The sequence below is a fragment of the Rhamphochromis longiceps genome, linkage group LG10 (genome assembly GCF_057381845.1).
Source record: "Rhamphochromis longiceps isolate RC_006_pf linkage group LG10, R_longiceps_female_GT1.1, whole genome shotgun sequence".
Lineage (NCBI taxonomy): Eukaryota > Metazoa > Chordata > Actinopteri > Cichliformes > Cichlidae > Rhamphochromis > Rhamphochromis longiceps.
This window is the reverse complement of record NC_140566.1, coordinates 7,407,624-7,423,620: the sequence shown is the minus strand read 5'-3', so window position 1 is coordinate 7,423,620 and position 15,997 is coordinate 7,407,624. Positions and strand designations below refer to the sequence as shown.

At 41.4% G+C, this 15,997-nt stretch overlaps 1 protein-coding gene across 8 annotated transcripts in view; it reads right to left on the bottom strand.

Moving 5' to 3' along the window:
- Positions 1–15,997, bottom strand: part of cblb (Cbl proto-oncogene B, E3 ubiquitin protein ligase) — a 171,778-nt gene that overhangs the window by 128,613 nt on the left and 27,168 nt on the right. For all 8 annotated transcript variants that reach the window (XR_014913509.1, XM_085420008.1, XM_085420005.1 and 5 more), the window contains 2 exons: positions 11,388–11,544; positions 6,410–6,531 (listed from right to left, as the gene is read on the bottom strand). Coding sequence is in view for 7 of the 8 variants with exons in the window: in XM_085420008.1 (XP_085276134.1) it covers positions 6,410–6,531; positions 11,388–11,544 (279 nt within the window). In the remaining variant the exon portion in view is untranslated. The remainder of the gene's footprint in view (positions 1–6,409; positions 6,532–11,387; positions 11,545–15,997) is intronic.

The window sequence follows — 15,997 nt, the reverse complement described above, 5'->3', positions numbered from 1 at the left end:
CAGTGATGTGGAACTGGTTTGGTGCTTGTCCGTCAGATACCCACCAAAGCACATTTTTTGTAGAACATACAAGCGGGCTGTCGTTATTACCGTATTTGTCGGACTATAAGGTGCTCGTAAAAGCCTTTAATTTTCTCAAAAATCGACATTGCACCTTATAATCCAGTGTGCCTTATATATGAATTCTGGTTGAGTTTACTGACCTTGAACGGATTCTATGTGGTGCACGGCGCTCAAAAATCTGTCAAAAAATGTTTTAGTACGACTTTGGTAAGCTACAAAGCCACACCACTTTGATAGATTTTCTGGGCATTACGGCTCATGGCCTCGCAGAGTAATCTGGTCCCAAAACTCAGTTTGCTTCAGGTCCCAAAGTCAAACAAACACTGCAGCACACTTAGAGTTAAAAATTGTCTAAATTCTGTCATCTTTTATTAAAGTGATCAGCATTGCTGCTTTACCAGGTGTAACAATTAAGTTTAACATCCAGGCATCCATGAAAACTGAACTTGATAAAACTTAAGGGTTCCTAATGGTTAGGGACAAATGCAATCGCATGGCTGGATGCTGTAAACGAACCAAGCTTCAGTCAGGAGAACAACTGAGAAAATCCTTCCACAATACGAAGTTAATCATTAAGATACCGCAACAACATGGGAATAGAGAAGCTGTGATAGAATACAGCATTAATGAGTCAATGGTACAGAAGTGGAGGAAGCAAGAAGAATGAGTTGAATAAACTTTGAGTTATCTGACTATATATATATATATATATATATATATATATATATATATATATATATATATATATATATATATATATATGTGGAGGGTGAAGGTAACGGTGGTCCCCGTGGTAATCGGAGCACTAGGTGCGGTGACTCCCAAGCTAGGCGAGTGGCTCCAACAGATCCCGGGAACAACATCGGAGATCTCTGTCCAGAAGAGCGCAGTCCTGGGAACAGCTAAGATACTGCGCAGGACCCTCAAGCTCCCAGGCCTCTGGTAGAGGACCCGAGCTTGAAGGATAAACCGCCCGCAGGGGCGTGCTGGGTGTTTTTGTTTTTATATATATATATAGGGGTGCAATGATACTCGTATCGATATTGAACCGTTCGATACAGTGCTTTTGGTTCGGTATGCATATGTATCGAACAATACAAAATTTTTAATTTATTTTATCAACTTTCCTTCTGACGATGCTGTCTGTGGACAGTGCAGCCTAGGCGGAGTAGTCGAACGCAGATTCACTGAGCGCAGGACAAGCTAGCGAGACAGAAGTTAAGCTCTCCTTGCAACATGGCAAATTGAACCTCCCCCACCCTCATTCAGATGTGGCGTTTGGAACTATTTTGGTTTTCATGTGACGTATGACCCTGAAGGTAAGCGCGTCATGGACTAAAGTAAAACAGTATGCTGGATGTGCCATGCAATGCTCAATTACATGGGTGGGAGCTAGTGTGTTAGCGCAGTTAGCTCGTTAACGTGTTGGCTGTCCAGCCCCATGCACGCCCCGCGGTAGCTTGTTAACGAAGATTTGCCGTGTTGTGGCGTTAATGTCATTTCAACTAGATTTACGCTGACAGCACTAGTGGGAACACAACGAATATGACTGCACATTTACACCGACATCATCCAAGTGCAAAGACAAGTGGAAGCAGACAAAAACAACAAGCAGCATGCTACAAACTTTACCCGAGTCATTTAGACAGCCGTTAGCACATGATTCTCCTTATGGGGACCTGATATGTTTAATATGCTGCTGAGAATATAGCCCAGAAGAAGCGTATAGTATAGCTTTTATTTTGGAAAGAGCCATTTCTCTGTAATAAACTCTCTTTTCCAAAGATGAGGGATTCCTCAATCAGATACAGGGCTCGCAAAATCGCTAGCCCGACGTCCATTTTTCCAGTCGGGCTACCAAAATCTATCTCTGCCCTGCCCGTCGGCCTATTGTAGGAAGGAAAAATATATGTCAATGCTTTTGCATTCTTTCGGAAATGTAGCTGGGTAATTATGTCATTGGCATCGGTGAGCCACTGTCAATATGTGACATATTGAAATCGCGTTTGAATTTGCGCTTGTTTTTTGCTTTCACTTTGCAATCGCGCGGACTGTGAGCGACAGCACTGATTGGTGAGTGATGATAATTTGCGCACCAATTCCTCTGACATCGTCTTATCAATCGTTAGCTTGCAAACATGACAAGCAAACATGACAAGTGAAATCTCCCGCAGCAAGCTTAAACATGTGAGAGGTTGATCGCGCAGAGAATCGCTGAGCGTTATGTGAGTGCGTGTGTAAAAGCAGCAGGATATATATTTTAGTTCTGCTGAGCCAAATAAGACAGGTCAGGGTGAAGAAGTGACAGCCAAAGAAAAGCTTACCACAAAACGGAAAAGTTATGACAAATCAGACTATAAGGCAAAAAGAAAGTGCAGCTTTATGGTTTCATGGACAAAAGAATTTCTGTGGCTGCAATATGACAAGCTAAATAACCAGGGCTGCACATAAGTGGTCCGCAGGTGCGCATTCGCTGTCAAAATAAAAAACGCACACAAGATAAGAACTTGCAACGCGTGTTTGCGTACATAAGATTTTCAGGAGGAGGACAGACATTTGTTTAGAACTCTTAAAGATGTCGAAGAAGCTCCTTTAAGCAATTACTGTGATGTTCCTCCACCTCCAAAGAAATGTCAGGAGTCCGAACCACAAAAGAAGCACGTATTCTTGGAAAAGTAGTTGCAGGAGGTGAGCTGGCTTCAAACAAATGATGAACGCACAGAGATGTGGTGCGGAATGTGCCGTGAAAATGTAATAAATGACAAATTAAAAAGGCATGAACATTTTTTTTTGTATCGAAAAAATATCGAACCGTGACACCAAAGTATCGAACCGAACCAAACCGTGAATTTTGTGTATCGTTGCAACCCTAATATATACATATATATATATATATATATATATATATATATATATATATACATATATATATATATATATATATATATATATATATATATATATATATATATATATATATATATATAGTTTGTTATTTATTCCTACTGTCTTACCATTTATATTTTATTTCCACACAGCTTGTGTGGAACACCCATAATTGTGTTGTACATATATAATGACAATAAAGAGCTTTGTTTGTCTTGATCATTGTCTTGAGGTTTTGGTTTCAGTTAATATTTTGCTTAGGGATTAGTAGAGTTGGATTTCTCGAGACCGGTCTTGGTCTCGAGACCGGTTTCGAGACCACTTTTACGTGGTCTTGGTCTCGTCTTGGTCTCGACTGACTTTTGTCTTGGTCTTGTCTTGGTCTCGAGTGACTTTGGTCTCGGTCTTGCGTTCTCAAATCGACATAGTGTTCGGGAGATTTGGAGTCAACCATCAGCGGAGCGAGGGGGTGGCTTACTGGGCTTAAGCCCGGGTCATTTTTTCAGAAGCATGGGGTCCTTTTGGAGTGTAATTTGTTAGTTAGATGCCTGACTGACAACTGTATAAAACAAAAACAATACAAGAAGCACAGAGTTCAGGCACTAGGAGCACAGCACCCATGTGAGTGAGGGGGGAGAAGCTGCTGCCTGCGAGTTTGCTGCAGACAGAGGAGAGCTTAAGTTTGACCAGGTACCAAAGCAAATCATTCGTACTGTACAAATAATGTAAATATGACGGTGTATCACAAAAGATTGATATCAAACTGATCACTTGGTTGCGTTACTTGCTCTTCGAGTGAATCAACAAATAGATAAATAAAAAGCCGAACAACAATGCAAATTTTTTAGAGAGTCTTAGCTTACATTTCATATTTTCAGTTGTTACCCTCCACGGCTAAACAAACTCTCTAAATCGGTTTCAGTTGTGTACTGATGAACACAACAATGGACATAAGGAGCTTCTTTCAAAGACAAAACTCAGGTAGATGTTATTTTATATATTATGCTTTGTATGTTGTTCAGTATATTTCTATGCAAAACAAGAGGAATTTCAATACACAGCAGTATATTCACAGTTGAAACCAGATATCAACATACACTTTAGGGAGAAAACATAAAAACTTTTCTTTTTACTGTTAAACATGAATTTAGAGTAAACTTGTTTTGTTTTAGATAAATAAATGTTGAAATATCTTTGAATTAGTTAAATGTCAGAATAAAGAGAGACAGCGCTGTCTATTTTAATCACTTTCATCAAATTTAGGAGTACATATACACTAAGTTAATTAATACGAAAACGCCAGGCGATTCCATTCTGAGCTTAAGAAGCTTCTGATAGGTTAGTAGAGTCCATGTGAGTAAATTGGTGGCACACCTGTGGATGCATATAAGGCCCCCCAACACACAGAGCCTGTTTCTTTGACATGGGAAAATCAAGAGATGTCAACCAAAACACCAGGAAAAGAATTGTGGACCTCCATAAGCGTGGCTCAATTTTGTATACATTTTGGGTCCATTTGCAATTAAGGAATACAGACAATTTCTCTCTTTACTCTTAAAGTTAACAAATATGTTTTTATATTTATCAATCTAAAAAAATAAACATTTAGTGTGATTTGATGTTACAATTGAAAAAGTGTTTGTGTTTTTATCTGAAGAGCATGTAAATATCTGGTTTCCACTGTATATTTGATGATGTTGGTGTTTGGCTTGATTGTCAGCACAAAGAGGGAGAGAGAGGAGCAGAGAGGGAGAGAGAGAGGAGAATGAGGACAGAACAGAGATGGAACAAGAGCAGGTGAGACACATGTTAGTCAAATGGTTGTTTGCCAAAACTCATCAGAATATGTATCTAGTACCTAGTGTAACTTTTTAGATACCATTTGTTACTTTTCAAATTCTATATTTATTAAGTTATGCAGGCTTGTTTGCACAACAAGGCTAAATAATTATATAAACTTTTCTGAATCTAAATAGTTTACTTTGGTAGAATTAAAAAATAAGTGTAGTGCAGATCTATGATGATTTTTAGTGCTACTATCATCTAGTTTTGATTCTGGTTCTGTTTTGATTAAGTCCCAAGTAGTCCTGATTTTGAACTGTTGTAGTCCCGTTTTAATTCCGGATCAGTTCTGGGTCTGGTTGAATTGGGGTTTAGTCCCTGTGTCTTGATACAGCCCTGACTTTGTTCTGCCTTGCTGCTTAATTAAAAAAATAGTTTAAGGCGTCCTGCATATGTGACATATATATATTTTTCCTACATGAAGTCATTCTTTTTTGAACAAAACTCAAAAAGGAGCCTAATAATCTTTCAGTCATTTCTACCCTCACTTAATTTCCTTTCGCTGCTCAGCTCTCACACAGTGGCTCAGCTATGCTCCAATCCCTCCATATTGTGGCCAATCACATGCAAGGATATAGGATAATATCATTATGTGAAAAACAGAGAGGGTGAGAGATGCGACAGTCAAGTGCAGCGTGTGTCTGTCCTCTCAGTAAGTGAGTGAGACAGTAGACAGCGGTGAGGAGGGCTGTGCGAAAGCAAAAACACATAAATATGCCTGACACCTGTAAACGAAGCAGCATCTGGCTGCAGTTTAAATACTTTTTTTGTCTCGGTCTTGGTCTTGGTCTCGTCTCGACTTGGTCTCGGTCTTGGTCTCGGATTAGGCGGTCTTGACTACAAGTCTAGGGATTAGTACTGTGTGGGAACACTACACTACTACACTTGACTGAATGAACAAACCACTAGTAAAAAGGGGTGTAAAAATATTTTTATTTATTATTTACAAACTGGAAATATGAGGCAGTACTTCTAGAAAACTGTTTTGTCACACATAAATCTGAAGTCATTGGTTGACAACAACCTGGAGACAGAGCAAGGAGTTTCCTTTTAGAGGTTGAATAAAGTGTTTTGCTGATCAACTTCTATCTAAAGCCTTTGGCTTATTAGGTGTTAAAGGTGTAAGGAGACACAGTCACTGATGGCTGTGGCTTAAAAGAGGAGAACCAATGGGGACAGAAGTGGAAGGTCCTATTAGGGGTGGGCGATATAAACGATATACGATAGAAACTTTCCCAGCTGAAACAAAGGGACCAGCAGGACTCATTGAAAACTAGCTTTAATGCAAATTCTGTGTTCATACTATGAATATTAAGTCACAAATGCTCAAAGTACAAACCTGGTTAAAATTCTGTGCCATATTTTGTGTCATATTCTTTATGCCAGTATTTTTGAGCATTCTAAGCCGAAATAAGCTAAATTAGAGTTAACTGCATTAAGCAGAAGTGTCATAGCAGTTGGAAAGTCCGCTCTACAGCTTGGTAAAATAAGTAACAGGGACAGAACAAATGGCAAAATAAAATTTTTACAAGTTAAGGAAGCAATGACAGTATCCATTCATCCTGAGACCCTCTGTGATCCAGCCCTTTCTGCATGCTGAAATTGAAGGATTACATACCTGCCAGGCTTGTTGATGTACTTGTGCAGTCGAGCTTTGACTTCATCATAAGTAAGGAAGGCCATATAGCCAGGGTGTGTCACCGCTAGGAAATTCCAGTTCCTCAGAATCGATCCCCAAGGCTGAAAAAAAAAAAACATGTTATTGTGGTTATGCAGTTTTTGTAAGTATTAATGTTTTATATTGTAAACATAAAGTAAACGGAAGTTGGGTCATGTATAACAGCATACACTCATTGCGTTGCCTCTTCAAGGTAAACTGTTCCTTAGGGATGGGTACGGCTATCTGACGGTTCTGACATAAACGTTAGTAACCAGACCGTAAAGCAGCGCACATTTCGGTGCTTTATTTCGGTGCTTTTTTTTCCTGAGATGTCAGACACTTTGGATTCCAGCCAATCATTTTACCTTTGCAAGCGTAGTAGGCGGGGCCAGGTACGTACGTTCTTTTAGAGCAGAGCTACAGATTAAAAATGCCCAAGGCGAAGCGGTCAAAGTCTGGCTGTACTTCACAGCAAAAGATGCAAACTCAGCAGCCTGCAACAAGTGCTTTAAGGTGATACTGTGCAAAGGAGGTAACTCCTTGAATCTGTTGAAACACCTGGCGACGCATAGCGTTTTTTTAAAAGCCGAGAAATGCGCCGTATTTGATAGCTTGCTGCGAGACCTCACACCGTGCACATCTACTGCGGGTGTGGTTCCTGTTATCGGTCCCGGAGTTAGCAACATCCCCCAAAAACCCGAAGAGGAGAGTCCTGGCCCCTAGCCCTGCCAGTGTAGCAGGAATGATGACGGATGATGATGGCAGCAGCAGCCGTTCTTCTCTGGGTCAGTAGCTTAATGTTGTCCGTGTGTAATTTACGTTGAGTAAGCTAACCACGTTATTAAATTAATGCATTTAAGGTGAACTAGCAAACACCGTCATAGTTACATGCGGCTGTCTTCTTGTTTGATGGCAGATACTCCCTTCACCCTGGCCAAAAAGGCTAAAATGACCAAAGAAAAAGTGGAAAACAGCTAAACATAAGAGGTTTTTGGACAAAGTTGGTGTTTTTTCCATTGATTAAGCACTGCTTCCAGCCAAGAGTGATACCATAAATCCCCTATAGCTGCAGAAAAGGCTAACATTGTTATCTTTTTACAAAAAAAACAGCTAAACATGAGAGGTTTTTGGACAAAGTTTGTGTTCTTCATTTTTTAAGCACCGGTTCGAGCACCGTTTAAACACCAGCACCGTTTCAAAAGTACCAGTTTGGTACTGGTATCGGATAAAACCTAAACGATACCCATTGTTGTGATATTTTGATACCATGGTAGCATTTACAGGATATTGTTTTATAGTGATATTATACAGGAAAACTGTTACTCAATAAGGCCCATTTACTAGTTGTTTTTCTCTTTCTCTGTGACCCAAGAATTAATGTGTAAGAATCACAGGATGGTACCTCAAGGTCGAAAACACCACAGAGATCACTCCCTTACTCCCATCCTCCCTTCTTTATCTCCTAGAAAAGGCTCGTTAAAGGCCAGGTGGTTTGTTTCAGAATTCACTAATGAAAGAACTCTGTATTCTATGTCTAGGAGTGTATTTCGCTGGGATGATCATAAATTGTAGCTGAACTATACAAAGGATACTTCTTTGCTCAGAGGGCAGGAAGACGCTTCCTTATTTGGTCTGTACCGGTTTGAACTGAGAATCTGCTGACACACGAACCTTTTTCCTCTATATAAACTGTTGTACTTGTGAATAAAGTTGAGTCAGTTTGGAATGACAACCTAGGACAGTCTCCGCGTCTTCTTGTTCTTCCAAACTGCTCCCGGTACTCCGGCCGGTACCGTGATTAACCGTTGATCATGCATGAGAATATTTTAATTTTGTTATATGTTAAAGGATGAACTCTGCTTATTGGTGCCCACGCCTTAGGAGGAAACTCGATCTACGGATGACGGAGATTTCCTTCACCCATCCCTACTGTTCCTTGCTGAGGGACCAGACAAAGAGTGATTTAAAAAGAAATCCATAAAGGAGGCAAAACCATGGCGCCCCACGAGGCAGACATGTTTGCTTGCTCTGCTCTCGGATGCCGACTTGTTGTTTGTTGTTGTTTGCTTTTGTTCTTTTTGCACTAGATAAGTGTTGTGCACTGTTAACATAGCCGAGACAGACACTACTGGACTTCGGTAACTCACACAATCTTCTGGACTTTACCCTTCCACCGGAGTTTCAAGTCATTGTTCGCCCAGGTAGACACCAGGGACTGCAGACTCACTCTGTATACCAAGGAAACTGGACTGCAGATCCCCCAGATCACCCATGTGACTGGCTACAGGACTTTCCCAGTCCGACAGGATCGGCAACAGGACTTCAGCCAGCATTATTACAAACACTGGCATTCCACAGGGTTGCGTCCTCAGTCCTGTAGACCCACAACTGTGTCGCCTCCAATAGGGATAACACCATACTGAAGTTCGCGGACAACACTGCAGTGATTGGTCGCATCACTGGAGGGGACGAAGCGGCTTATAGGAGAGAGGTGGCCGGTCTGGTGTCATGGTGTGAAGACAACCTCAACCCTCAACACTCATAAGACAAAGAGATGATAGTGGACACGGGAAAGAAGAGGAGGGCTCACCAGCCACTGTTTATCTGGGGGCGTTAAGTGGAGAGGGTGAGCAGCTTTAGATACCTAGGCATCTACATCACTGAGGACCTCACCTGGACACTGAACACCACACAGCTGGTCATGAAGGCTCAGCAGTGGCTGTATTTCCTGAGGAGGCTGAGGAAATTTGGTATGTCGGCCAAGATCCTCAGCACCTTCTACAGCTGCATTTCCGAGAGCACACTGACCAAGTTGCATCACTGCATAGTATGGCAGCACTACTGCTATGGACCGCAAACGCATGCAGAGAGTGATAACAACTGCGGAGAAGATCACCAGGACTGCGCTGCCCTCTCTGCAGAGCATCTACCATCGCAGAGTCCAGAGGAGAGCTGGCTCCATCCTCAAAGATCCCACACACCCCCAACACGGACTGTTCACACTTCTGCCATCGGGACGGTTTTAGAAGTGTGAAATCCAGAACATCCCGACTCAACAACGCCTTCTTCCCCACTGCTATCAGACTCAGAACAGCAAAGAAAGAATTTCATTGCACAGAGAAATGCTTTTCTTTGTACACATGACAATAAACAATTTGAGTTGAATTAAATTGAAAATATTCAATCACCCTCCTTAAGTCAGATTTGTGGAGGGAACTTGACATAGACCATCCGGTGGCCGGAACTTAGCCTTAGCCTCCTGTATGCCTACCACCCACAGAAGGCACTGGGGGTGTCAGGTGCATTGTGTCATGGGTAAGGATCAAGGGCGGGGGCCCTGGCAAACCGATCTACAGCTATTGAGGTTGACTACTGGGACACGGAACTCCTCTCTTATAGGGAAGGACCCTGAGCAAGTGCGTGACGTTGAGAGATACCAACTAAATATAGTCAGGGTCACCTCAACATACGACTCTGACACTGGAACCATTCTCCTGAAAAGTCACGGGACTCTGTTATAGTCTGGAGTTACCCTTGGTGACACGTAATGGGCAGGGGTAGGTATTCTTGTATGCTCTCGTTTTGCTGCTTGTACACTGGGGTTCGTGTCATTGGACAAGATGGCCATTTCCCTGTACCTTCGGGCTAGAGAACGGGTCCTGACTGTTGTATGTGCTTATGGGCCTAACGACAGTTCAGAGCACCCAGCCTTCTTGGAGTCATTGGGTGAGGGTGTTCTTGGTGCTTGTCATGGTGGTAATCTCCGAACCAGATGTTGGAAACTGGAGGTGAAGGGACCCATCAAAGCTGAAGAAGGAGTCCTATTGGACTTGGTTAGCCTGTGGGACTAAGCTGGGAAACAGCTGACGGGTACTAGAAGGCCAACTGGAATGCAGCCCGGGGTGGTAGCTGAAGCAAAAACTCAGGGGAGTTTGGTGAAGCCATGGAAAAAAACTTTTGGTCTGTCTCAGAGCAATTCTGGTAAACTATTCGGCAACTCAGGGAGGGAAAGTGGTGCTCTACTCACTGATCTCAAGTGGGAATACAGTTAGGTGGTGAAAGGAATACTTTGAGGACCTCCTCAATCCCACTGACACCTCTTCCATAGAGGAAGCAGTCTGTGAATGAGAGGGACAACTCGCCCCTCACTAGGGACAAGGTCACTGAGGCAGTTAACCAGTTCCTTTGGTGGCCAGGTCCCTGGGGTGGATGAGGTTCGCCCTGAGTTCCAAAAGGCTCTGGATGTTTTAAGGTTGTCCTGGTTGACATGTCCGGACTATATCGCATGGAGATCTGGAGTGGTACCTGTCTGGGTTGTTGCTACAAAGCTTTTCAATCCTTATGTGACTACTGCAGGAGCTTGGTCCAATTTGCTGGCAATAAGTCGGACTCGCTTTCAATGTGTGTTGGACTCCCCTAGAACTGCACTTTTCCAGAGATTTGGTTCATAAGTTTTTATGGACAGATTTTTTTAGAAGTAGTAGAAGTAGTAGTAGAAGCCTCCCACCATGTGGTGGGAGGCTTCTACTTTGGAGGCCTCAGAATCTCATCACTGAATTTTGCAAATGATGTGGCTGTGTTCATCAGGTGGCGGCCTCCAGTGCACAGATGTGCCAGGAATGGGGATCAACAAGTCCAAATTTGAGGCCATGGTCCTCAGCCGGAAAAGGGTGTAGTGATCATTCCAGGTCCGGGATGACTTGCTGGCACAAGTTGATGAGTTTGGGTATCTCAGTGTCTTGGTTATGAAAGAAGGGAGTAAGAAACAAGAGATTGACAAACTGTGGCACCAGTGTCCTTGATTGGACTGCTGCCCCTGCCCGGATAAGCCGAAGTAAGTGAAATAAAACCAAACTACAGTCTAAAGTAAAAGGTCATATGAGTCAAAATAATCAGATTAAGTAGTTGGAAATTAATTTACTTGATATTGACCAACCTGGAAGAGGCGTGTGAAGATGTCAAACTCGAACACAGAAATGTAGTCATTGCAGGTGAGGTCAATGGTGGATTTGAGAGCCATAGCCTCCAGACCGCTGCTGATGGGATGTATGTCATGAAGGCACTGACGGAAGACTTTCCATGGCACTATTGTCCTGCAAAAGAACCAAGTCGTAAAAGTCACATACAGGATTGTGAGATATAAGTTAGATATCCAGACATGCATCTTTACTGATATAAATGTGCAAATTACCAAATGTATGTGGTGACTGTGATTAGCCACAGTGGGCCTTTAGACACTGGGCTTGCAGTCAAATCAGCAAAGTTACTTAAACACAACAGTATCTTATACCCTGACATAGTTTAAAACCTAATATTCAGCAATTAAAAAAATTGATTCAAATGTTCCCAAGATGCCAAATGCATTAACTACACTGTTACAAAAAATAGTAATGTCAAAGTATCTTACTGTATATTTTACAGTTTTGTACTGTCTTTCTAGAATATCATTACATTTACATAAGTAGACTGTGATTTTATATGTCAAAGGTAAAATAACATAACATCACTGTAAATATAGTAAAACACAATTTACTTGTTTTTTAAATATATTTTCTGTACATATTTAGATTGTAAAACTACATTCAGAAATGTATCATAATTTCACAAATATTTGTCTGTTATGTGAGAGAATGATCTGTGAAATTCAAATGTAAAACTATGGAAAAATATATAAAATGATCGAACAGTAATGAGAATAATCAATAATTAAAGGAGTATTTGATTTATAATTTTGCTGAAAATTCCATGTCATCTGGGTCTGATTCAATAATTCAGAGGTAACAAGTGAAAATATAATTAATAGGAATAAAAACTAAAAAAAAACATATAAAACATTGCACGGCCAACGCTGTGCTAATTATATATTTTAAAAAATAAATGTAGAGGTAGGAATTGCAATTAATATAAATCTCAAAGTATTCACAACATTCCTAAACAGAAATAGGCCTCTGCACCTGGGGTGAGGGTGTGGCCATGAAAACAACGTGACATGCCATTGGATGTTGGGACACATAATAACATGACGCTAAGCATCGGCCAATGAATGTGAACTAACAACCACAAGATCGCGGGTATGGCTTTACTGTAGGAAAAAATCCTAATATAAAAGTATTTTAGTGTGCAGTTTACAGTTTACAGTTTTGTTCTGTTCTTCTAGAATATCATTAAAGTTATGTAAATAGACTGTGATTTCACATTTCAAATGTACATTAACGTTAAATCACTGTAATGCAATAAAACATAATTTTCATGACTATTAAATGTATCTGTCTGTACATATGCATATTTAGATTGTTAAAATACATTCACAAATGTATCATGATTTCACAAATATCTGTCCGTTATTTGAAAGATTGAACTGTTGAATTCAAATGTAATGCTATGGAAAAGTATATAACATGATTCCTATAAGCTTGTGTTACATCACATAAGTTTTATTATCATTGCTATTTAGGGCGATCGTGGCTCAAGAGTTGGCAGTTCGCCTTGTGATCAGAAGGTTGCCGGTTTGAGCCCCGGCTCGGACACTCTCGGTATTGTGTCCGTGGTCAAGACTCTTCACCTACCGCCTACTGGTGATAGCCAGAGGGGCCGATTGTGCGATATGGCAGCCTCGCCTCTGACAGTCTGTCCCAGGGCATGCAATCCATTATTATTTAAACTAACTGTTAACTGTATATTTCTGTACATTTACATATTATGATTCATATTGCCACATTCATTGACCTTGTTTATAGGTAATTCCATTGTTTGATCACGTTAAAATGTTCCTAATTTAATGTCTAAAAGCACTTGGAAAAGGCAGAATCCCATGTAAAATTAGCGCAACAAACTCTATTTTCATTACTGAAAATAACTGTATTTTCATGAGAAAGTTATTTTCTGTTATTTTACAGTAGTATTTTGGCGCCCCAGCTGCCGGAATACTACCGTTTTTTTAGGATTTATTTTTTTTCCTATTTATAGATAATTTCATTGTTTAATCACATTAACATGTTCCTAATTTAATGTTTAAAACCACTTGAAAAGGCAAGATCCCATGTGAAATTAGCGCAACAAACTGTATTGTCATTACTGGAAATAACCGTATTTTTATGAGGAAGTTATTTTCTGTTATTTTACAGTAGTATTTTGGAACCCCAGCTGCTGGAATATTACCATTTTTTTAAGATTTTTTTAACAGTGTAAATTACAAAAAGGAAAATACACAGAGGCAGTAAATATTAAACATTAAGCATTCTGGAACAAACAACATGTTTATGAACATAAGTGAGGATAAGACTGTGAGCAATATGCAACATCTTTTACCCAGCAACTGGTAAACCTAAACAATGAGGTAGCCTAAAATTTCAACAACACAGTAAAGATAACACAAACATTGCATGAACCAAATACTTTCTATGCCTAAATATCCTTTAGCAGCATACTAACACCAAGTTGCTCTCCGATGCATCCATCGGCGTGTGAATGTTGAGATAGAAAGCGCATAGATAATGGATGATGGTGTGAATGGAGCATTTTACACTGAACAAAAATATAAACGCAACACTTTTGTTTTTGCTCCCATTCCCCATGGGATGGACGTAGAGACCTAAAATTCATTCCAGATACACAATGTAACCATCCCTCCCAAACAGTGGTCACAAATCAGTCCAAATGTGTGGTAGTGGGCACATCTGCTATATTGAGATAATCCATCCCACCTCACAGGTGTGCCACATCAGGATGCTGATCTGACATCATGAGTAGTGCACAGGTGTACCTCAGACTGCCCACAACAAAAGGCCACCCTGGAATGTGCAGTTTTGTCTCACAGCAAAATGCCACAGATGCCACAAGCAATGAGGGAGCGTGCAATTGGCATGCTGACAGCAGGAATGTCAACCAGATCTGTCGCCCGTGCATTGAATGTTCATTTCTCAACCATAAGCCGTCTCCACAGGCATTTCAGAGAATATGGCAGCACATCCAACCGGCCTCACAACCGCAGACCTCGTGTAACCACACCAGCCCAGGACCTCCACATCCAGCAGGTTCACCTCCAAGATCGTCTGAGACCAGCCACCCAGACAGCTGCTGGAACAATTGGTTTGCACAACCAAACAATTTCTGCACAAACTGTCAGAAACCGTCTCAGGGACGCTCAACTGCATGCCCGTCGTCCTCATCGGGGTCTTGACCTGACTCCAGCTCGTCGCCGTAACAGACTTGTGTGGGCAAATGCTCACATTCGATGGCATCTGGCACGTTGGAGAGGTGTGCGCTTCACGGATGAATCATGGTTCACATTGTTCAGGGTAGATGGCAGCTGAGAATGTCCCAGTTCTTGCATGGCCAGCATACTCACCGGACATGTCACCCATTGAGCATGTTCGGGATGTGCTTGACCGGCGTATACGACAGCGTGTACCAGTTCCCACGAATATCCAACAACCTCGCACAGCCATTGAAGTGGAGTGGACCAACATTCCACAGGCCACAATTGACAATCTGATAGACTCCATGCGACGATGTGTTGCACTGCATGAGGCAAATGGTGGTCACACCAGATACTGACCGGTTCTGGGTCCCCAGACCCCCAATAGCGCAAAAAACTGCACATTCCAGGGTGGCCTTTTGTTGTGGGCAGTCTGAGGTACACCTGTGCACTACTCATGATGTCAGATCAGCATCCTGATGTGGCACACCTGTGAGGTGGGATGGATTATCTCAATATAGCAGATGTGCCCACTACCACACATTTGGACTGATTTGTGACCACTGTTTGGGAGGGATGGTTATATTGTGTATCTGGAATGAATTTTAGGTCTCTACGTCCATCCCATGGGGAATGGGAGCAAAAACAAAAGTGTTGCGTTTATATTTTTGTTCAGTGTATATAAAGCACCACTGGTGCTCAGGTAGAGTACAAAAGTGCTATATAAGGTAACAACCAGTAGATTTATTGACCTCTCAGGCAGAATGTTTACTGCACTGACAAGATGATGAATGCAACTCAACAGCAAAAATAGAAATATTAAAGTAAAACTTCTTTCAAGTGAAATTAAGAATAAATGTGCATGGGTGTGTAACTAATCAGCTGTTTGGGCTGTGTTTTATAGGGGGCTCTCTGGCAATGTGTATAAAAAATGAAGCAAACTTGGGACATTAGACGGACCCCAAAAGACCCCAAAAAATGCAATCTATATTACTATGTGAATTCCATAGATTTGAGTTTATATTCAGTTTTGTTGGTACTACTGAAGCCTTCAATTTGTTGAAAGGAGGAGAGTCCATATGCTCTCACAGTTACCACAAGATAAAAGAAGACTGATATCCTTATGTCCGAGTTTTCATGAACACAGCTCTGCGCTGAAAAACGTTTCTGAATGAAAACAATGTGGACGAAATGTTTTGCACTGTCAAAAGCACCGGCGGTAGCATCCAAAAGGCAGAGGAAGATGCTAATCATCGCACAAAAAGTTGGACTTCTGGACATGCTAAAGGAAGGTAGAAGTTACCGTATTTTTCGGACCATAAGGCGCATTAACCGACACAAAACAGTCA